This window comes from Carex rostrata, chromosome 1 (genome assembly GCF_964058835.1).
Source record: "Carex rostrata chromosome 1, lpCarRost1.2, whole genome shotgun sequence".
Lineage (NCBI taxonomy): Eukaryota > Viridiplantae > Streptophyta > Magnoliopsida > Poales > Cyperaceae > Carex > Carex rostrata.
In genome coordinates, this window is record NC_135918.1 from 13,427,849 (window position 1) to 13,451,060 (window position 23,212).

The 23,212-nt window shown below is 34.5% G+C and overlaps 1 protein-coding gene across 1 annotated transcript; it reads right to left on the minus strand.

Moving 5' to 3' along the window:
- Positions 1 to 207: 207 nt before the first annotated feature.
- Positions 208 to 4,760, minus strand: LOC144559504 (polyadenylation and cleavage factor homolog 4-like). Its single transcript, XM_078308537.1, has 5 exons — positions 4,394 to 4,760; positions 2,491 to 3,351; positions 1,524 to 2,225; positions 896 to 1,416; positions 208 to 810 (listed from the first exon to the last, which is right to left on the minus strand). The coding sequence occupies exons 1-4, from the start codon at positions 4,700 to 4,702 to the stop codon at positions 910 to 912; spliced, it is 2,379 nt and encodes a 792-aa protein (XP_078164663.1). The 5' UTR covers positions 4,703 to 4,760; the 3' UTR covers positions 208 to 810; positions 896 to 909.
- Positions 4,761 to 23,212: the final 18,452 nt, after the last annotated feature.

Below are 23,212 nucleotides of genomic sequence, written 5' to 3' on the forward strand. Positions count from 1 at the left end.
TTAAAGTTTAGAGAGGGAAATATGTAATTTTGATGTTTTTGAGGGGTCTACGTGGGATTCCCTCTTCGTATAATTATTATCGCCAATGAAAGAAGAATGGGATTCATTAAATAATAAATTAACCCATGCACCAATTTGTTTGATTTATTTTTGACAAAAAGGAAAATAAACAATAGTAAAAAAAAATAAAAAACATTAACAGTTTACTTTACACAGAACATAACATTGTTTTATTTTATTGCAGCATCAGTTGATCCAACCACAATTCAACTTACAACATAGAAATATTTTAATAGAGAAATTAAAATACAAAAATAAATGCTAGGCATATAGCACATATAGCACATCTCTCAATCTGCTTATAACTTGATAACATGCCCATATTACATTACATTCTCTTTGACACATGAAAATTAGACTACTAACCTGCACAACATGGCTGGTTAAAACTTGACAACACATAAAAGTTGGATACTTCAATTAATTCAGCTCTTACCCCTGTTAGCAAGAATGATATTCAATAAATTGCTCATCACTGAGAAAGACATAGATAGAGAAAGACGGGGCGAGAGAGAGAGAGACAGATAATACACTGCTAAGTTTTCAAGGAAAAATAACACAAACGGGGAGAGAATGAAAAAGTTTAATTATTTTTTCACCAAATTAAAATATCTGTACAATTGACTTTTTCTGTAGCTTGTGCACCAGTACCACTGGTACTCAACAAAGGTTACTCAGAAACAATACATATTGACCGCCGCCATTTACATCTCACATAACCTTCATAAATAAATATCTCACTTGCCTAACCTGCACCATCAATAAAAACTCAATAAGCCCGTTACCAATAATTAATTAACTGTGGAGTATTAACACAACACAATGTGTAACTCACCTCTAATTAAATTTCTAAGCATTGGTTGATTCAGACCTACACTTGGCATGCACAATGGGACCAGTACTGGTACTGGCACCACTCTCGTCTGTACCATTCATAAAAACAGCCCCTTTATACATCCACTCCTCAGTCTCATCGCTATAAAAATCCTCGAACAGCTCCCCACACAGAGCACATGCTGTCTGGTTTTCATCAGCCGGTACAGCCACTTCTACCTCCTCTTCCTTCTCAGTTTCTACAGACGGTACAACTGGTAACGCCTCGGTACCTATCGTCTCAGCCCCACGTAACCACTCATTGGCACTTACATACCACTTACGTGATGGTTTCTGCTTTCTGTTTCGGGCAACACGATTTTTGGTCACGTGCCAGTCCATGTGTGCACTATGCTCATCCTGATGCTGAAAACGGACCCCACAAGTTCTGCACTGCCTTGGCAACTCAGAATATAATGCATTTATTACTGACTCATTCCTTACTTTTAAGAGGTCAAGGTTGAAGTCAAAGCCTAATGCATCCTATTTGGATTGAAACATGAAATAATAAGAACAAATATCTGATATTAGAAAGAAAAAAAGATTTTCAGAACTGTTTAATGAAATATATCTATTTATCATGTTAGTACCTCAGATGGGGTTTGTTCTGGCTTCAACGAAATAATGCCTTGAGCCATAAGTGTACTAAGCAGGCCTGAGAAAGCAACAGGAGCAGTACTAGATGACTGCACATGCCCAGTAGGTAGAGAGGTGGGTCCCACTTGAGATGATGAGGAAGGAGGTGGGCCAGGGGGCAGAGGTGGCATCATACTAATATTGCCAGGCAAAGGAGCACTAACAACCCCTGCATGCAACTGAGGTTGCAGTAACTGAGGCAATGCTGCTGTTGGTGCTGCAATTCCTTGTGTGTGCCTAATCAGTATTGGTTGCTGAGCTGACCTATGGCCTGCCACAGGTACAGGAACAGATACTGGTACAGTACCAGCTGGCATGGTCGGTATGAAGAGAGACGGCTTGCTAACATCTAAGGAGGTATCAGCTGCACTTCTCATATAATCAGGTTTTGGTGTAAGTTGTCTGATGGAGTTGACTGATGATGAGCGAGGAGCATTTAATGGAGGTGGCATGACTCGTGTTACAACAGAAGGGTTATGAGGTGGCCGGACATGGTGCAGTGCACCACGGTTTGCTTGCATGTGCATTGATCCGGTGTACGGTGGTAATTTAGAGGATTCATGCACATGATTCAAGCTTGGGTGCTGGTAGGGAATAGGGTCAAAATGAGATGCAATACTACCTTCATTTTTTTGGTATGCCACTGTATCTCCAAACTGCAAATGCAAGGATATATATCACAATCTGTATGAAAAATGAGACCAATTTTAACTTTTTAAAAACAAAAATTTATGGAACATTAGTCACAACCATTATTAGGTGCTAATATTTCCCCTAAAGTTAGTACTTCAATTATTATGCACTAAAAAAAACAAAAGCTGGTACATGTACTGGTACTAGTCTATCTACACTAACTAGGACAATGTATAAAAAACAAAAGCTGAGATTACAAGCAAAAGAAAAAGTGGCTGGTACACATACACTAGAAATAGGTTTTCTCTCTTCCAATACATAGACCTGTTCATCAATTGGACCTAAACGACCCTGCCTGGGCCAACTCCTCCTGTAACTGGGCTCAACAGGCCTCGAATCAGGCCGGCTGCCAACCAAGCCTGACACAGGCCCATACAAACCTATCCTCTCTCTCTGTTCCCTTCTTACACGATCCGAGAAGGTCGGGCTCATATTTTCCCACAGAAACTCATCTTCTGATCTCTTCCAGTCTTTACCATTTTCCAGCCTTTGAATCTTCCTATTATCACCTCCATAGGCATCTATCAGTTCTCGTGGGTTTGGGTTCTGGACCCGATACCCATTCCTGAAGATGTGGGAGGTGGATGGCCTATCTGTGTATATGTCAGGAGGGGGGGATCTAGACCGTCGAATCCCGATTTGGGTTGGTGATGGAGGCTTTGGTGGAGGTAGAAAGCTGCTTCTTCTAGAAGGAAATTGTAATGATAGATCTTGATTGAGCTGGTGAGGAGACTCCAAATACATTGGGTTAAGATGTATACGAGACGGGCAAGGCGAATCAACTGGTGAGTCAGACTGAGCCTGTCTGATGGGGCCCGCCACCTGCTGCTGCTGATGACCTGTACCAGAAGAAGACGAATTGAACTGCAGAGCATCTTCTATTTTTCGGAGAACACTAGAAGGGAAGACCTGAGACCAGGTTTTAAAAAGGTGGCACATTGATGGGTGCTGACTTGGATGCACACGGCTCCACGCACCAATGAAGACCTCAGGCAATCGGGCTGTGAAAGGGCGTATGTACTCCCCACCTATATTCTTCACTATGCTGTCTAGGAGATAGAGAGACGGTAATTTCTGGTCTGGTGCGACCTGGAATAACAACAATATAATAAATTGATGTGGTTATAAGAATAGTAGTATAATCTAGGGTTTATATTCCGTTCAATTCAAAATTCTAATAGAGAGCTCAGTACTAAGCAAATGATATTCTGTTCGGTAATAAGAATAATAAAATAAATAAACAAAAAAAAAAGATATTGGTATGGTAACCCACTTGTATCAGTGAACTAGGGTTTGCTGGTACCAGTACAAGCCTTTTCCCCAAACTTTCAATATTAAATTCAAGATAATTAATTAATGGACTTGGGACTTTTATTCAGAAGTTATTATTGAGTCAATCAGAATAAATGAAAATTGGCCAATAAGTGATAAGTAACCAATTGTAAAATTTAGTTTCATCAAACATCAATTTTACAATTGATTTTGCAAGGATGAACATACAATAATTGATACAGCAAACAAACCAGTTCCAGTCAAGTTGGTGCTATTACATTTAAATGGCATATGTACCAGACAACCACTGGTAAGAACTACACAGTACTGGAGCATACCAGTTTGGTACCAGACAGATCATTTTCCTTCCCCATTTCACTCAATATTTTTTTTTTTTTTTTTTGGTGATTAGTTCTTTCCTTGAAGCTCAATGAGATTACATTGCTTCCAACATTTATGCAACTGCACTTGATTTCTGATTCATATTAGTTCAAATTTGAGATGATCTATCTAATTGCCTAATTCATCTATATTCAAGCGTTTTCTCACTGAATTTCTTTTAGTATTTGCATAATTCTGCAATTTCATCTATATTATTGTCTTTTCTGGTTTTAGATTGTGCTTTTTGATTCCAAATGAAATTAATTGCTCAGAATCCATGTTCTCTCCATGCGAACAAAAAAAAGGAATAAAAGAAACAAAAATTTCGCAGAAAAATAAAAGAAATTAAAAAAAATAATTAAGGACACAAGACAACCAGCTCAAATCTCCATTTACACATATTTTCGTGTACAAAACTACATCTGTAAGAGAACAAATTTTTCCGAATATAGAACAAACAGCTCAGGTGGGACTCGACCTCAGAAATCCTGGTACAGATCGCACCAGCTATCCCCTCACCAAAGGCTCTCTGATTTCCCGCTAGAATCGTCAGCTCGGTAATGATTGGCTTCGAATTGAACGCGAGTTCTCCTAAAAGCTCTTCATAGATGCTCACAATCTCGATCATGTCAAGCGGAGGCGGAGATTGATTAGGGTTTCGATTTCGCATCTCGTCGTCTCGTTCCCGTACCATCGATTGAAACCGACCAAGAAGAATCGACGGCGCTGGGACCTTATTTTGGGAACTAGGGTTAGGGTTTGGGTTCGAGTACCTCTCTTCCTCCATGGCTACTTTCTCTATAGCTCAAGCGAAGAGAAATAGAGAGAGGAAGAGAAAACGCAAGGTGCGAGGCAAAAGGCGTGATTTGAGTGAGGTTATAAACGCGTGTCACCGACATATGGACCCACAAGTATACTTTCCTATTAAGAAAATTCGGTCGGCTGTACTTAGTGTTTTGCTAAACCCGTTAGGGGTTCAACCCGTTTTACCCGGTCCGTACCCGTTACCCGAGGTACCCGTACCCGTTGCCCGGGTACAAACGGGTAGACGGGTAGACGGGTACGGGTAATAAACGGACCGGACAACCCAATTTGAAAAAAAATCCGTTGTACCCGTACCCGTTTACCCGTCTACCCGGACCCGCCTACCCGTACCCGTCTACCCGCCTACCCGTACCCGACCCGTTTCAAAATTTGAATTTCAAAATATTTTTAGCGGCCTACTTTTAGAATTCAGATTCAGTGCAATACCTGACTGAGTAGAATGAGATCTGAGCCGTCAATTTTAATTTGGCATGAATCTCAAATTGACCCCTATAGAATTCAGATCCAGTGCAATACCTGACTGAGTAGAATGAGATCTGAGTCGTTAATTTTAATTTGGCATGAATCTCAAAACGGACTCCTATATCTAAACGGACTTCGGGATATGTCCTTTAACTTGGCACGAATCTCAAAGCATAAAAATTCAGAAAAAACAGAAAAGAAAAAAAAAAAAAAAAAACCCGCCCGTACCCGGGATACCCGTACCCGTCAACCCGCAACGGGTACGGGTAATAAACGGGTAGGGTAGAGGTTTTGGGAAAACTACCCGTCTACCCGTTGCGGGTTGTACCCGTACCCATCCTACCCGTCTACCCGCCCTACCCGTTACCCCTAACGGGTTACCCGGAACGGGTCACGGGTAACCCGTTTGCAAACCACTAGCTGTACTCGCAGAATTGATATCACCGAAGGTAACATAATGTTGCATTCTAGATCCAGACCGTCCGATCAGAATCCGCACGAATATTAAAGTCATCGAAATATGAACGCGTGTCATCGACATATGAGCCACGCGTTGACAAATGGACCCACAAGTCTACTTTCCTATTAAGAAAATTAGGCTATCTTGAAGAATCCAATTCACCTAATGTAGCATAATCTTGCCGTTTAGATCTAAACTGTCCGATCTGAACCGGCACAATATAAAAGGTAACGGATAATGATCGGACGGGCGCCATCTAAAAGGAAATATTTCGTTACCTCAGAATAAATATACACAAAAAGATCTGATTCGGTAATAGGAAAAGAAATAGGAACGTGATATGAGTACCCGCACTCTCATACCCTCATTATCCCCCCAATTTTATTTGTTCAATCTCATCCACATTTTTCATGATCTATAAGGAATTTTGCGAATCTAAAACTACGAACTTCTTCTACACAATTTTATCTTTCAAATGAGATCCATGATGACATATTTTCAAGCTCGTCATCACACAAGTATTTATACCTCGTCATTTAAGTATTTATACCTAGTATTTTTCACATATGACACTGCTGACATTTAAAAGTATTAATATCAAGTATTACAAGTATTTATACCTATGCACGGAAATATTTATACCTATGTGGTCAACTATTTTTGTTAGAGAAAGGTTGACGCAAGGACGATTAGGAAAATGTGATGTGGAGATGAGGGGTCCACGATTGGGATAAATACTTACAAATATAGGTATAAATATTTGCACGATGAGGTATAAATACTTGCACAATGAGGTATAAATACTTGTGTGACGATGAATCCGAAAGTACGTCATCATGGATCTCATTTGAAAGATAAAATTGCGTAGAATACATTCGTGATTTTAGATTCGCAAAATTCCTCATAGAACGTGAGAAATGTGGAAGATATTGAAAAAAAAGAAAAAAAAACTCATCTCTAAAAACATGTATGATTCTTCTCCCATGTAGTTTGAGTGGTCCCTCTATATAGTATATTAAGTTAGACATGCAAGTATTAATATCTTAATTTGCAAGTATTAATTTATTATCTTCCAAGTATTTATACCCATGAATTTAATTAAACTTGGAAGATCACAGTGTTGTGAATAAATTTAATTAAAATAGTTAGTTAAGTTAGTTTATGGGAAGTTAAAATATGTTTAAGAGATGGGGGTACAATGCGGATACTGGAGTGTGGGGATTGAAATAATTATTCAAAGAAATATGTGGGTTACATGGTCTCTGAAAAGCGGTCCCACCGAATCGGTGGAACATTTAAATGCGGAAATGGATCGACAAGACGACAGGGCGCACTGAAGTGGTTTGAAATCCTCTGAAGTAACATAATTTTCTTCTTAAATCAGTACCATACGATTAGAAGCAGGACCCTTTATTATTCGTGCGGATTCTGATCGGACGTGCAAATCAACAATGATATATTCTGTTACCTTCGGTAATTTGAATTCTAATTTGGAATGGGCCTGGAGCCCTGGACTTCTTGTTTTGCGTAAAAGGCTCTAGATTTGGTGGACATTTTACAGCTCTAAGGGGGTAAAGAATTTAACAAAGGAGCGTTTCAGATTAAAGAATCGAAACGCTGTTGCACATGATTATTGCACTGCATAAATTTAAATTTCTCTGTTAATAACTTAATATCCTTAACCTTTCAAGGCCGTTTGCACTGTTTCTGTTCCCATTTGCAAATAAAAAAAGGCAGCTACTATTTTGATTTTTCAGATCTCAGATTACAATATCGAAATTTGAGAAAATTTACTTACACTGATTTTGTCTCAATTTGAAGTACTTTAATATATTTTTAATACAAATGCTTAATCAATATTAATGCTCTAGTAAATAAGTTATTTCAAAATAAATAGAAATTGCTTATCGGATATTTTATTTATCTAAATATATTGCATATTTGTTATTTGGTTTGCTTGATATTATAAGATATGCAATCTATTTCAGATTATTTCTGACTTTTGAAACGCTTTTTTAGCTTCATTAGTCGTACATGAATCTTAAGTACATAATCAGTTTAATTATCTTCAATTTTAAATATGAAATGAAAAATTTAATAAAATAATGAAAAAGCAAGTACCATAAAATTCTTTTAAGGGGATTAAACATGCTCTAGTTTTAATTTTTCTCAACTTAATAATGCAAATTTGTGTTATTTTGATACAAGTGAGATGAAAATCTTAATAGAGTGATGCTATGATACTTTGTAAAGCGCTGATTTTAGCATTCTTAAAAGAGGGACTGAGGGAGGCCACATGATACCTTGCAAAGCGTTGAACTATTCATACTGTATATTCATATTTTTATTTTCAAAGTTCAAATAATATCAATCCCAACCTTCAACATGATCTTCATATGAAAACATACTTTGGAGGTCAAATTACACATTTTTTAAAATAAGAAAAAAAAATTACATATTTTATAATTTTATTACTATTTTTTTTAAAAATTACATATTTTACTATTTTTATATTTTCTTGGTGCTCAATTTGATTTTGAAACTACTAATTTTTCAAATATTATACATATATAATAAAATTCATTGTGTATTTTCTAAATTTATGTTCGCAATTAATGCACTATTCTTAAATTTCATAATATATTTTAAGTCTTATGCTTAATTTGTAAGTTTGGCAAATTTTATTATCTATGTTGAATATTTCTATTTATTTTTATTTTGATTTCAGTTCAATTAACTTGTGTTACATATAAGTCTCTTTCATTTTACTCTTTCCAATTTTCATGATTCTTGACATCCAACACGTAAGTTAAAATTTTTTGTTTTTAACCTCACTAAAGTGTACAATACAAGATTATAAGTCTCTATTTATAGGCTACAAAAATAAAAAAGCCATCTAAATTTAATTACAATAATAGTGGAGAAATGAATTTCAATAGTAGTGGGGATGAGGTGATTAATATTGAGAGTTATAAAATGGTTAAACATCCACATTTATATTTATAATATATTCATAACACTCCTCCTTAGATGTTAATTATATAAGAATATGCCTCATTAAAACCTTACTAGAAAAAATCATAAGGGATAAAAACCTAATGAAGGAAAAATAGTACATAGTTCTTTTAATTATATGCAACTAAAACCTTATCAGAAAAACCGAGTGGGAAAAATCATAATTAAGGAAAATATAATACATATTAACCCTCCCCTCATAACAACATCAGTCAACGAACTCCAATATTACGAACTAGCTTTTCCAATATTGTAGTAGGGAACGCCTTAGTGAATAATATGCTGGATTTTCACTTGAACGGATTTATTGAACATTAATAACATTATCCTTTTCGAAATCATGTGTGAAAAGAATTTTAGTTAAATATTTTTTTTGTTTTATCTCATTTAATGTATTATTATTTTAATTGAGCAATATATGCAATATTATATCGTCGGGATAATTTCTCTAGAAAATAAGTCATATGTCTGACGAATGTGCCAAATCACAGATCTTAACCAGATACATTCTCGGCTTACTTCGTGTATTGCTAAAATTTCTCAGAGTTAGCGAAGTATATGTTTAATTTCATTTCAATGTCGCGTGGGAGAATAACTATATCTTGATAATAAATTTACAACAAATGATATATTAGGTTTTGTATGTCCAATAAGATACATAAGTGCTTATATTGTACTAACATATGGTACTTCAATACCAAGTAGTTCTCCATCACTTTCTCGAGGTCTAAAAAGATGTTTATTCACATCTAATGACCTTCAATCATTGGAGTGTTTAATGGATGTGATTTACCCATATAAAATTGTTTCAGCACTCTTGTAATATAATTTTGTTGATGCACAAAAATATCATTTTTCAAATGTTCAATTTGCAATCCAAGACAAAATTTTGTTCTTCCACGATCTTTCATCTCAAATTCATCCTTTAAACAATTTATTGCTTTTGGATGCTCGTAAGGAGTTCTAATTATATTTAGACAGTCAACATAAACTGCAATTATAATAAACTCATTTCCTGATCTTTTCATGAAAAATACATGAACAAATTGTATTATTTTTTATATCATTGTTTCAATAAATATTCACCTAGACGATTATACCACACGAGTCCAAATTATTTTAATCCATTTAAAGATTTATTCAATTTTATTGAATAATGTTCTTGATAACCTAAAATTACATGCTTCAAGCATCTTGCATCATTTAGGGATTTTCATATCAATATCATTATCAAGCAAACCATATAAATAGGCTGTAACAATATTCATTAGGTGCAAATCGAGTTCTTCTTGTATTGTCAAATTAATTAAGTACCGAAAAGTTGTTGCATCCACCACAAGTAAGTATGTTTATTCATAATTAATTTCAGGTATTTGTGAAAAAACCTTGGGCGACAAGTCGCACTTGATATCTTATAATTTCACCTTTCTCATTTTGTTTTCATGTGAATACCTATTTATATCCTACTAGTTTTACACCTTCAGGTATTGCGACTACAGGTCCAAAAACTTTTCATTTTTCAAATGAGTTTAACTCTGCCTCAATTGCATCTTTTCATTTTGGCCAATCATTTCCTTGTTGACATCCTTTTAAATACTTTGGGTCATGATCCTCATTATTCATTATATTTAGCGCTATATTATATGCAAGAACATCATTGATATTAATTTCATCTCAGTTGCATCTTATTCCATTCTTGATAATTTATCGAGATCTCTTTATTTTCATGAATTTCATATACTTTAGTTTCTATTGGAACTCTAATATTATTTATAATTTGATTCTCTTTTGGATTTATCTGAAATTATCATATCCTCGACTTGACCATTTTTATTATTTGCTCCCTTTCTTTTGAGGATTTTTATCTTTGAAACCAATTGGTCTTCCACGCTTCATGCATGTTATAATTTAAAATTATATGAACCATACTAAACATCTTAAAATAAATGTACATAAACTGATAACTTATTCCATTTAATAATTACTTATTAGAAGTATTATTTATTTAAATGGAACTGTAATAAAATATATCAAAGTTACCTCTAATCTTCAACTAGTAAAGCTCTCGTGCTTATAACATGTTATAAAATAAAGATAAAGAATAATAAACAAGAGAGATAACATATAAAGATGACAACTTATTTATTCATATATTTCTCAAGTGTACAATACAAGATTACAAAGTCTCTATTTATATGCTACAAATTATAAATGAAAAGCAATCTAAATTTAATTACAATAGTAGTGGAGAAATGAATTCCAATAGTAGTGGGGGATGAGAAGATTAATATTGAGAGTTATAAAATGGTTGGACATCCACATTTATATTTCTAATATATTCATATTTCATAATATTAATAATAATAATCAATGTACAACATGTTAATCAATGATCTATCTAAGAAATAGCCACTCCATGTACAACATAATGATTTGGGAAGAAAGTGTTTTAGTATTTATTAATTTTAGAAACAAATATTATAAAAGGATATTGATTCGAAACCCATGTGTATATGGTTTAGGTTCATGTGGTGAGAAAGTAGAGTATGTGTACACTATTGTTAATTATCCTACGATTAGGTGTGGGTTTCATGGACTTTGTAAAATTATTACTTATCATTTTGTGTGCACTTATTTTTATATAGTTGAATTTGAACAACCATTTGACTTTGTTAGAAATATTAGGATAGGACTATTCCTTTGATCAACAGACTTATAGGATGTGTTGTGTTGAGTTAATATACATGATGTGAACGGATAAGTAAAGTGAACAGGGTCCGGTGTTCGACTGGATCTCTCGTTAACATGTGCGTCGGTTAGACTTCCTGTCACGTGTCAAGACTAAGCATAGGGTGGATTTTTCATCTAGTGAGACAACCTCTCACAGTTGGTTGGACTTTCCAGTGGGTTGGCGGCCTCTCATTGTTGGTTGGACTTCCCATTGGAATGACAATATAAATAGACTAATGGAAAACTTGAAAGGAAATGAAAGTGTTTATGATCATAGGATTACATGGTATTAGAAATGCATGCGCATTTATTATTTATTTTATTTTTATGCTTTTCAGAATTAAGTTAATTTTACAAAATTTGGAACTAGAACTAAATGCCGCACTAAGAGAATGTTTGAATCTCTCACCTGTTCTACTGTTATGTGGGTTCCAGGTAATGAGGAAGAGGAGCCAGAACAAGGTCGTGAGTAAAAGCAAGCGGAAGGATCCATGTTTATGATTCAATGCCACTTATGTTTATTTAGTTTTGTTTGTTTAATTTCTACTAAATTGGTACACTTGAACAGGCATGGTTGTTACCATATTCCTAACCATGTCTGTCGTGACTGCCTTTGAACCACTTTGATTATTGTTGTAAGACTATTGTTTGTAATATATAATGTGGTATTTGTGGATATTATTGATAATGTATGTGATGTGTATATAAAAACATAGCAGGTTGTCTAGGGGTGTGACAACATGTTATCTCTATCACAAAGTTAGAAATGAGTAAATAACACACAACTCTAGTGAAACTCCCTTCCCACCCTAATCTTATTTCATTAGTAAAAATCTCTTTTACATAATTTTTTTTTCTTGAAATCTCTAGATGAAGAAGAGACCTAACTATATATGTTGCTGCCTTGCAAAGAGAAAAAAATAGAAAGCAATAAATAAAAAATAACTTTCCTACTTTCTCATACACAACAAATAGAAACAGATAGAAAAAAAATAATTTTCCCTAAAGTACAAGACTTCTTCAGCTAATTATTTGTTGCCAAGTTTAGCACACACAACGCTCCCCCTCAAGCGAGCACGTACAAATCTATATGTTAAGCTTGTCAAGTGTGCTTTCAAAGAACTTGCTTGACACCCCTTTTGTAAGTACAATTGCCAGCTGAATTTTAGATTTAACAAATAAAAGCTTTTAGTATCTTTGAGTATTTGATCTATTTCAACATGCTTCGTCCTATCATGTTGGACTGGGTTGTGGGACATGTCCAATGTTTCTTTGTTGTCCAAGAAGAGTTTCATCTCACATGAAGGTTCAAACCCAAGTTCACTCACTAACTTCCTTAACCACAAAAGTTCACATATTCCTTTTGAGATTCCTCAAAACTCGGCTTCTACACTCGAAAGGGCCACTACATTTTGCTTCTTGCTCCTCCATGTAACTAAGTTTCCACCTATAAAGGTAAAGTATCCAGAGGTAGATCTTTGGTCACTAATGCTTCCTACTCAATCAACGTCTATATATCATGCAATCCTCAGATGTTTGATTTTTCGGAATTGTAATCCTTTTCCAAGTGTTCCTTTTCAAGTACCTAATTATACGCATAACTGCCTCTAGATGTTCTTCTTTTGGAGAGTGCATGAACTAGCTCACAACACTCACAACATATGCTATATCATGTCTAGTGTGAGATAAATAGATCAATTTTCGTACCAATCTTTGGTACCATTCTTTATTCGTGAGAACTCCATTTGGTAACTCTCCCAATTTCTGATTTTGACTTACTAGTGTATCAACCGGTTTGCACTCAATCATTCTAATCTCAGGTAACGTATCAAGAATGTATTTTCTTTGAGACAAGACTATACCTTACTTGGATCGAACCACTTCAATTCCAAGGAAATACTTCATGCCTCCTAGATTCTTCATCTCAAACTCCTTTGAGAGATGGTCTTCAAGCTTCTGTATCTTCTTCCGGTCATCTCCTATAATGATCATATCATCTATATAATCAAAATAGTTAGTTTTCCTTGGTTCCTCTTTAGATATGTTTTGAGGTGTAGCTGATAAGAAAAGTATGGTGTCATGAGAATAGTGGTAGTTAGTAATAGCTGCACTATGCTAACATGGTGTAACTATTCCCTATACTAATCCTAAATTTCTTCCTAGATTAAATATTTTTCTCAAAGAGTCTACTGCCAAAATGTACAGAAAGGGAGAGAGAGGATCCCCTTCCTTACACCTCTATTTAAAAATAGAAAGTGAGTGTTCCATTAATATTTATATATGATTGTGAACAGAGTAACCATTATTTTATCTATTGAATTTATTTGATTCCAAAGTTTCTACTGACCATGACCTCAATCAGATAATCTCTATTGATCTTATCATATGTTTTTTCAAAGTCTATTTTAATAACAACCCCTATTGTTTGAGATTGCATTGCATGATGTATTATTTTTTGATTAAGCACAATATTATCAAATATGTATCTACCATGTATGAATGCATCTTGTGTTTGATCTATGATTCCAGACATCATTGGTTCTAATATGGATGTCATCATTTTGGATATGATTTTAAGGCTATTTGATATGAAAGTCATCTTGCTCTTTGGGAATCAAACAAATGAATGATTTGTTAAGATGATGTAAATTAAGTTCATTAATTCTTATAAAATTTGCTGCACATCATCAACAAATCTAGTTTAATAAGTTCCCAAAAACTCTGATAGAATTGAAAAGTAAATTCATCAGGTCTCGAGTCTCCATCTGGCACAGATTCAAAAACAACTTTATGTACGTAACTCCCCCTCAGTAAATGGTTGTTCTTGGTCAATTTGTTCCTGATCCCTAATTAAGTAATTCAATCTCATGCCAGAAAAAGTGTGTCCTAAATGTCCATATTAACACCAGATTCTTCTTATAGTTCTTTGTAATAATTGCTGGCACGTAGATTTCTTCAGGTTCTGTACGTAAACATTTTGTCATTATCTACCAATTTAGTAATCTTTTTTTTTTCTTTTTATGTGCAGCTGTGCTATGCAAATATTTGGATATTTAAATTAGGATCACTCATAAAAAAAGAGAAATATATATCTTAACATCTTAATTTATATATTTTTTATATTCATTTTTTCAAATTAATTATTTTCCATTTGAAATATAGTTTAACATTAGTAAATAAATTAAATGACTAGCTATTTAACCATTCCATTCTTTTGAAGGTTCTATTTAACCATTATTTTCCAAAAAAATTCCTAGAATAGAAGTAGAACGGGAATACTTTATTACGAAGGAACAACAATGATTCAACTATATATATATATAATATAATCTCAAGACATTGAGAAGAGAGAGAAACTTCTTATTTATACTTTCAAATTTCCGCAAAATTTTCATTCCATGCACTTTCCTCAAACTAATTTGTAAAGCAGTTCTTTACCATCGACGATGAAAGACTTCAGTCAGGTATGATATACTGCTACCAATCAGATATTTGATATAAATAATAAAGGGATTCCATCAATTTTAAAGTTGAATCACATTGGTACAAATTCTAATGAGATTTTCTGAGTTGCTTCTCAAAATTTGAATTAATTACGGGGTATCCGGACACCCACAGCGCGCGAGTTTGGAAATTCTATTGTTTATATTTTTCATTATTTTTCCTATTTCTATTTTGAAATTGAGAATCTTATTGCACCTGATTTTTGTTTCTTATTGTTACTGGTATTTTAGGATTTATAATGACATGATTGAAGATAAAGTGTAATTTGTAAAGCAGTTCTTTACCATCGACCATCGATCAAAAACTTCAGTCAGGTATGTTTTATTGCTATCATTATTGCTCATTCTCTCTACACAACGAGTTTGGATCATCTAAAAGAACTCAAATTTGAATTTGGATACGGACTGTCCAGTTAGATATTTGATATAAATATTAAAGGGATTCCATCAATTTCAAAATTGAATCAAATTGGTCCAAATTCTAATTAGATGGTCTGAATTGCTACTCAAAATTTGAACAAATTACGGGGTATCCGGACACCCAGAGTGAGTTCGAAAATTCTATTGTTTATATTTTTCATTATTTTTTCTATTTCTATTTTGAATTGAGAATCTTATTGCCCCTTATTTTTGTTTCATATTTTTACTGGTATTTTAGGGTTTATAATGACACGATTGACTATTTTTCGAACAAAATATTTTTGTGGAATTAATTTAATTAAACTTAACTATAAAATTATGAAAACTTTATAATCAATTTATTCACAACAAACAGAACAAGTAATTTACTAATTAATTAACCTTAAAATAAAATAAAATGTGTTATAATCATTAATTACTAATAATTAAACTACACATGCACTAGCAGATTTTGACAATTTAAAGTTACGTATTGTTGGTGATCGATCGGACCAACACTGATTCGGTCACGGTCAATTAGCCTTGTTTGTTTTCAATTTACAGGTGAGGATCCAGCCAGCTATCTTGAGCAGTAGCATAATTCTGCTACCATTATTGCTCTTTCTCTCTACAACGAGTTTGTTTGGATCGTCTAAAATAACTCAAATTTGAATTTGAATCTGAATCTGGACCGTCCAATCATATATTTGGTATATATAAATATTAAAGGGGCTCCATAAATTTTCAAATTGAATCAAATTGGTTCAAATTCTAATCAGATTGTCTGAATTTCAAATCAAAATTTGAATTATTTTCGGGGGATCCGGACCCACAGCGAGTTCGGAAATTCTGTGTGTGTATGTTTGTTTCTACTTTGAATTTGGGAATCATATATGCATGTTGCACCTGATTTTTTTGTTTTGTTTTGTTATTTTTCTGGTATTTTAGTGCTTAATGACACGATTGAGGATAAATTAAGTTTAATTTGGTAAAATTAAGACATATATATGTTTGAAGATGAGGGTAAATTTCTCTTTTCAATTTTTTATAATATTAATCTTTATATTTAATTGTTTAAATTAATAAATTAGTATGTTGAGAAAAATAAGGGGATTTTATAAATTGTCCCACCTCTCAGAATTTTCAAACAAATTAAATGTATCTCTCTTATAATATTATTAACAAAATGTTCTTATGAGCCTCATTTTTTTCTCTCTCCCCTCCCCCCTACCTCTTGTTTATTCTCGTGATTTAATTTATGGCTGAAAATATTTATATTTCCTCACGAAAATTATTTTAAGATGAATCTCTATCATGAATTATGACAAATTACACTTGTCAGATTGAGAGATACCACGGTATCAGTGAGATTATATATATATATATATATATATATTTCTGAGCTCAATTAATCAGATTAGTACTTAGTAGTGCCTTATGTAGTATGGATCTGACTAATTTTTCAACAATTAAAATAAATTTAATGTTTCATAAAATTTATGAACCCTTATAAGTTTTGAGCTAATAATATTTTTATTTAAATCTTTTTTTTCTTCAATTTACATGATCTGAATTATTAATAATAAAAAAATTCAGATGTGCATATCTTTTAAAGGCGGCTTTTCAAGCAAAAATTTCTATTGAAATCAATTCTGTGTAAATGCGTTATTTGAAATTAAAAATTATGGTGTTTGTTCCGAGATGCAGTAGCATGCTTACATGTCGATGCTTCTATTTAGTTCAACTTTGATGAATTATCTTAACTTGCTCTTTCATCGTTTAAGTTAGAATTTAATGATTTTACATTGGTTTCTAAGAGCATCTCCAACGGTGGTGAAAGCTTTTGCAATTTCAAACAGCACAATTGTAATTGCAATTCATTTTATTTTCACCGACTCTACATTCGTAAAATTAGATCTAATTTTATTTTGACTGCCACATCAGCGATTTCTTTTTTTGGTTGACATTTTCATTTCTTCTCCATGCGTTTCCGTTCATATTCTTCTTTCGTGCCTTTCTCTTCTCTCCTTTCTCCGCCTAACTACTTCAGAAAACAATCCCCTCTCTCTCTTCTCTCCACGATGAACAACACAGGCCCCCCTTCTCCCTTCTGTCTCCTCTCTCTCTCCTGTTCCATCTCTCTCCATACATTCTTCAATGAAGAGGCCCATTAAATTGGAACTAAAACATGAATTAACAACAAGGAATGTAAAGTGGTTATTTTCATGAGAATCAGACGATACCATAATTAAGAAACCAGCATATTCATTATATATTCAAAATGTTATACTTCATGTAACTATTTGAACCAATTAAATTGGAATTAATATGTTTTCGCAAATTGGTCCAAACAAACATATAATTGATTATTGTCAGAATTAAATTGCCTCGTTCAACCAAAAAGGTAAGAGAGGAAGCTCCACAGAAGGAGCTCGATTTGTTGTACAATATCTCCTAAATCAGTGGTGATTTGAGGTGAAATTGAGGAAGTGGACAGATGCGCCTCCATTTGAAAGATGGCATCACGGTTTTTGATGCAAGTGAAGAATGATTACAGAAGGAAGAGTCACTCCGTGTCTCATTGAAGAAAGCTTTATTCACGTAAAAGTTTGTGGAGAAATGGGAGGGGAAGAGTGGAGGTGGCAGATCCGGTGACAGCGGAGGAATGGGAACGAGAAGGGGGAGAGGAAGAAACGATGGAGTGCAATAGCTTCGTTTGGGAGAGGAAAGAGGGAAGGAAAAAGGGTTTGATCCATGGAGCGAATTTGATTGGCTATTGTTCGCTAGCCTGGAAGATTGAAATCGAAATGAAATTCAGATGAAAGCTTGCGAATTTGAAAGGACTGCTACATCGGTGAGAACTCAAATAAAATTGACACGTCGGAGCCACATCGGTATTTGCAATTCCATATGCAAGCCGTTGGAGATGCTCTAACTAATTAGTCCACAACAAACTTTAAAAATGGAACAAGTAAATTATCTAATCAATTAACCTTATCAAAACAATAAAGTGTGCTAACCAATACTATAATAAACGTAAACTACAATAATATGCTACCATTTGTGAAGGTAAAAACTGACTATTGTCGAGCATATACGGATAGAAATTGCTATTTTTGATGGTATCTCTATAACTAACAGGAGTATCTTTCATGATACCGACAATAAAAAACACTTTTACTCTCATGAATAGTGACAGATTGTTGTAGCAACACACAAGTGATGAAAATTAAAACTAGGCCTCTATCCAGATATTGACGATATAAACTTACGTACTGTAGGTGATTGGACTAACATAGATTCGGTCACGTGCAATGAGCCCGTTCTGAGCACGACTTGACTAGCACAGGTGAGGATCCAGCCGAATGTCTCGAGCAGTAGCATATTTCTCTCCCACTTACCCTTCATTTAAGGTGTGAAATTCTGTAAACCTAATGCATGAATTTTATAAACCTAAGATGTCTGCAATTGATAAATGTTTCGGGTTGTGAGTAATCCATAAGTGCACCTAGCTACGCATATATAGTGTCATTTTGCACTATGCACTTTTGAACCATGAAATCTATATTTATATCCGTGCTTGATGAAAGCTAGCGCTGGTTGAGGCTAACAGAGACGAACGAAGATTTCAATTAGACTTTCGTACGTCCCCTTCAGAAATTAATCCTATTACAACAATCTACTGAAGCAAATGGACTTTACTTGTAATCGCCGCATCTGATCTTAAATTAAGAGCAAATCTTGATCAGATATTATTAAATGGAAACATCTAATTTTTTATTTTTTATTTTTGAAACAAGGCTTATTAGCCCATTATCACTGCTGAAAATTGATAATTACAGACGCTAACAAGAACCTCTAAATACCTCAAAAGTCGAAACAACCCCGATCTCTGAAACAAAACCAAAACAATATTTTTAACCGCAGTCTTCTATACTTCTCTCTATACCTAGATAAGAAATCCTAACAAAATCTTTGAACTGGTACCAACAGTGTACCAGTTATTCCTATCTTATTACAAAAAATACACAAAACACTAAGGACTAAAAATCTGTACCCTCAGGCTTCACAAGCCACCAATTAAAAAATTGTGCTCCACTTTCTTGTGCTCCCTCTATTGTTACACAGACAAACCTAGCACCCTCAGTCCACCCTTCCTCGGACACAAACTACCTCCTCGAAGAGTTTTGTTCCTCGGACACAAACTACCCCCTGGTTCACATCCAGTGTAGTAATTGTTTCTTCTAAATTTGCTACATGGTTCCTCAGATTCTTTTGCCTTTTTTTTTTTTTTTTTTTTGAAAACCTTTGCGGAAGCTGCGAACTCGTGAGAGGGAATCAAACACTTTTTCGTAGCCAATTGTGCTACCTACCCTTTCTCCAGATTCTTTTGCCTTATAGCTTCAATATCAGAAAACAATTGTTGCCTTATAGCTTTGATATCATAAATCTTCTCTTAGCACACTGGGTCTTTATCTTTGTTGATTGAACAAATACCAATACCAATCTCATCTTCACATCTCTTTTCTTCTCTAATCACACTTGTCTGTTGTAATCATAGTAGAAAATATTGGCCAATACCGATCCGTATCAGCCGATACGTATCGGTATCGGCCGACCCCGATCCGATTCTGAGCCGATCCTCACGTAGCAAATCATAAAGAAAAAAAAATCCCGATCCTGAGCCGATACTCCAATCCCGTATCGGTATTGGCCGGGACCGATCCCGATCCCGATACTGATAATTCCTACTATGGTTGTAATGCTTTAGAAACCTCAATTTCTGCCAATTTGGACAGACTGTTATGAATTTGAGCATCGATACGTGCAATGGTCATCTCCATTTCAGATCGTTTCTTTTTTATCACACCATTTCTTGCTTTAGTTCTGCTAACTTTGTCTCCAAGCTCTTGATTGAAACCATAGTCGATACCTCATAGCCAATGGGTATGGACTGTTGGCCTGACTCCGATCCAACAGCAGGGTGTGTGAGGTGTGAAGGATGGATTGGAGGTTCTGGCAAAGTTTGAGTTGGATTTTCTATGAGCAGAGGATCAGATATGGGGAGCTCAAAAGAGGTGATTGCATGACAGTAAGAGGATCGGTGGCCCTAGTGATTGCAAATAAAGCACAGAGTCATGTTATAACACTGCACCGCAAGATGTCCCTGGTCATTGCACTTGAAGCAGAAAGGCTCAGATGGAATTGATGCTCTTTTAAGTTCTGCAAGCTTTGCCTAAACTATCTCTGCATGACTAAGCAGTTCCGTTTCAGCAATTGAATCAATTCTGTGCCAATAGGGGGTTTGGACTGAACTATGCTGAAAGGCCAGATTCGTGGGGTCCGGCCTATGAGGTGTCGCCATTGCTGATGTCAAAGCTTGAGATAAACCTTTGATTGAGTCCTTCAAATCACCTCCCTTATTTATCGTGCTCAACTTCTGAATTTCTGCCATTATTGTCGAGAGTGCTTCAGATAAGGCCCGTAAAGGTAATTCGAGATCAGCTAGCAGTTTGAATCGAGGAGCAGCCATCGTCCACCTCAAACCCACATCCGTCTTCAATTTTGCACCTTTGATTTGTACTAGCAGTGCAGAGGATGGATTTGAGATCGAAATCAAAGGAGATCAATGGGGGGAGATGAACGAATCCATCTTGAGGCTTTCTTCTCAATCGTCAAGAGAGATTTGGATTTTTTTTCTCGATTTTTTGTGCTCTTTTGTTGATTTTTTTCGATCTCCAAAGTAGCCTAGGGACGCGCTCCCTCAGGGCCGCTCATGACCTATCCTCTTCCGGCTCCGTAGTCAGACAGTTAATGGGAGACAGTTCTTTTTTATCCTGGAAATGTTTAAATACGACTACAAATTGGGCCACATCTTGACGAAAATCATCAAACAGAATGAAAGCAAAATGAAAATGCTGAGAATGTTCAGACCATTGCCGCCTTATCAGAGATGAACCTACTTACCAATTTCTACTTCAAAGGAGCAAGCATGTGTGACTAAGAGAATGAAGCATTGATTTGAGGAATCAGGGATATGTCGTGTGCGGGAGACTAGAGAGAGAGGCCCGACACGCAACATGCAATGTGCTCAGAGGCGTGAGGTTGCTCGAGGCACATGGTGCTACTCTTCTCCATTCTTTTCAATTGGGAAAATACTATAGAAGGAGAGGGAGGCGAACGAGACAAAGAAGACATGAATCTAACCTTGACGGAGCCTGTTGATTTTTAAATTATGTTATCGTTTCTTTATCCACCGCTAATACATTGCACAGATTTTAAAGTCATCCGACAAGCACATGATGACACTATATAAACATAGCACCACAACCTAGTCCATAGATTCAAGTCTGTAAGAAACATCTGCTCCTATCTGTTTCATAAAAACACACATATGTAGTAATAAACTAATACCCTATAATGTCTGTAAACATCACATATCATATAAAATATTTAAATAACAAAGACAAAACCTGTAAACCTGAAACATGAATTTTGTAAACATCTCATATCATATATAAATTGTAACATCAAAGACAAAACCTGTAAACCTCAAAAGTAAATTTTGTAAATCTAAACTATTAATTCTTTAAACATAAAACATGAATTATGAAATCTAAATTGTAATGTATGCTGCATAATAGAGAATGTCTAAATCTATCATATTATGTGAACATAACAAATTATATAAATTTAGTAAACTTAAAAAAAAAAAGAATCTGCAAAAATATAATGTAATATAATACCTGTAATACAATCATATAATATTTATGTAAAAAATGTAAAATAAATTGTGTAAAACCTAACAGATCTATTATGTAAACCTGACATTTAAATTTTATACATCTAACTTCAAAATTTTGTAAACATCAAATATAAATCATGTAACATAAAGGAGATAAACATGTAAATCTGTCATATAAAGCCTATAAATCTAACAGATAACTCCTATACACCTATATTCAAATTCTATAAACCTTGAATATAAAACATGCAAAATAAAGTATATCAACATGTAAATCTGTCATATAAAGTCTGTAATCTGATCACTATAACCCTGGAAACTTGTTGTATCAATACTTTCTCAAAATCAAGGATATATTTTTCACGTACGATCTATGTAATTTTGAATTCAAAATCTATGTAAAATATTCAAAGCAATCCTGGTTAGAATGCATGACCCGATAATAGAAGATAATCAAAGAAGAAACACGATATTGTTGTAGCAATTGTAATCAAATTTCAAATTAAAATAGAATATTCAAAATGAACTATAAATAACTGCAAGTTGCAATCAAATATGTAAATAATTCACTGAATACCGATCAGGAGACGATAACCAATAGCTACAATGGCGTGAAGATGATTGGAAATGCTAATTAACAACTTCAATGTCGCTGCTTGTCTTCAATGTTTGACGATGATGCAAGATGATGAAGATTGAAGAGCCTAGATGGAGAGATGATGCGAGACAATGAAGATTGAAGACTGTAATTGAGGAAGAAAATAGTTGAAGAGGAGAGATCGCGACGGGAAAGGAAAGAACGTGGAGAAGAGAAATCAGAAATTTAAATAAGAAAATAGCACTAATTAAGGAAGGTTTTAAATAATAGTATCAGATTGGGGACCAACGATGGATAAAAAAGTTTGAAACTCATATGAAGGTGGATCCAGGACTGCGTGGAGAAAATCTGAGAAAATTAAGGTAAACGGGATGATCGAGCACAAACTGCCAGCAACACAAACTTTGTATTTTTTTTCCCAAATTAAAATCATTTACTTTGTTATTTTTTTTTTTCCAATATTGATCGAGCACAAACTGCCAGCAACACAGACAATTAGCGATTGAGGTGCAACAAATTAATATTCACTTTATTCAGAACTCGGCTGGAAAAATGTTCAT

What these genes read in the sequence shown, in the direction of transcription:
- LOC144559504 (XM_078308537.1), bottom strand. Translation starts at nt 4,702, where the DNA reads ATGGAGGAAGAGAGGTACTCGAACCCAAACCCTAACCCTAGTTCCCAA. An exon ending in TCTGTACCAGGATTTCTGAG is followed by an intron (nt 3,352 to 4,393) that starts GTCGAGTCCCAC and finishes TTGTTATTCCAG; the next exon opens with GTCGCACCAGACCAGAAATT. An exon ending in AGAGAAAACCTATTTCTAGT is followed by an intron (nt 2,226 to 2,490) that starts GTATGTGTACCA and finishes TTGCATTTGCAG; the next exon opens with TTTGGAGATACAGTGGCATA.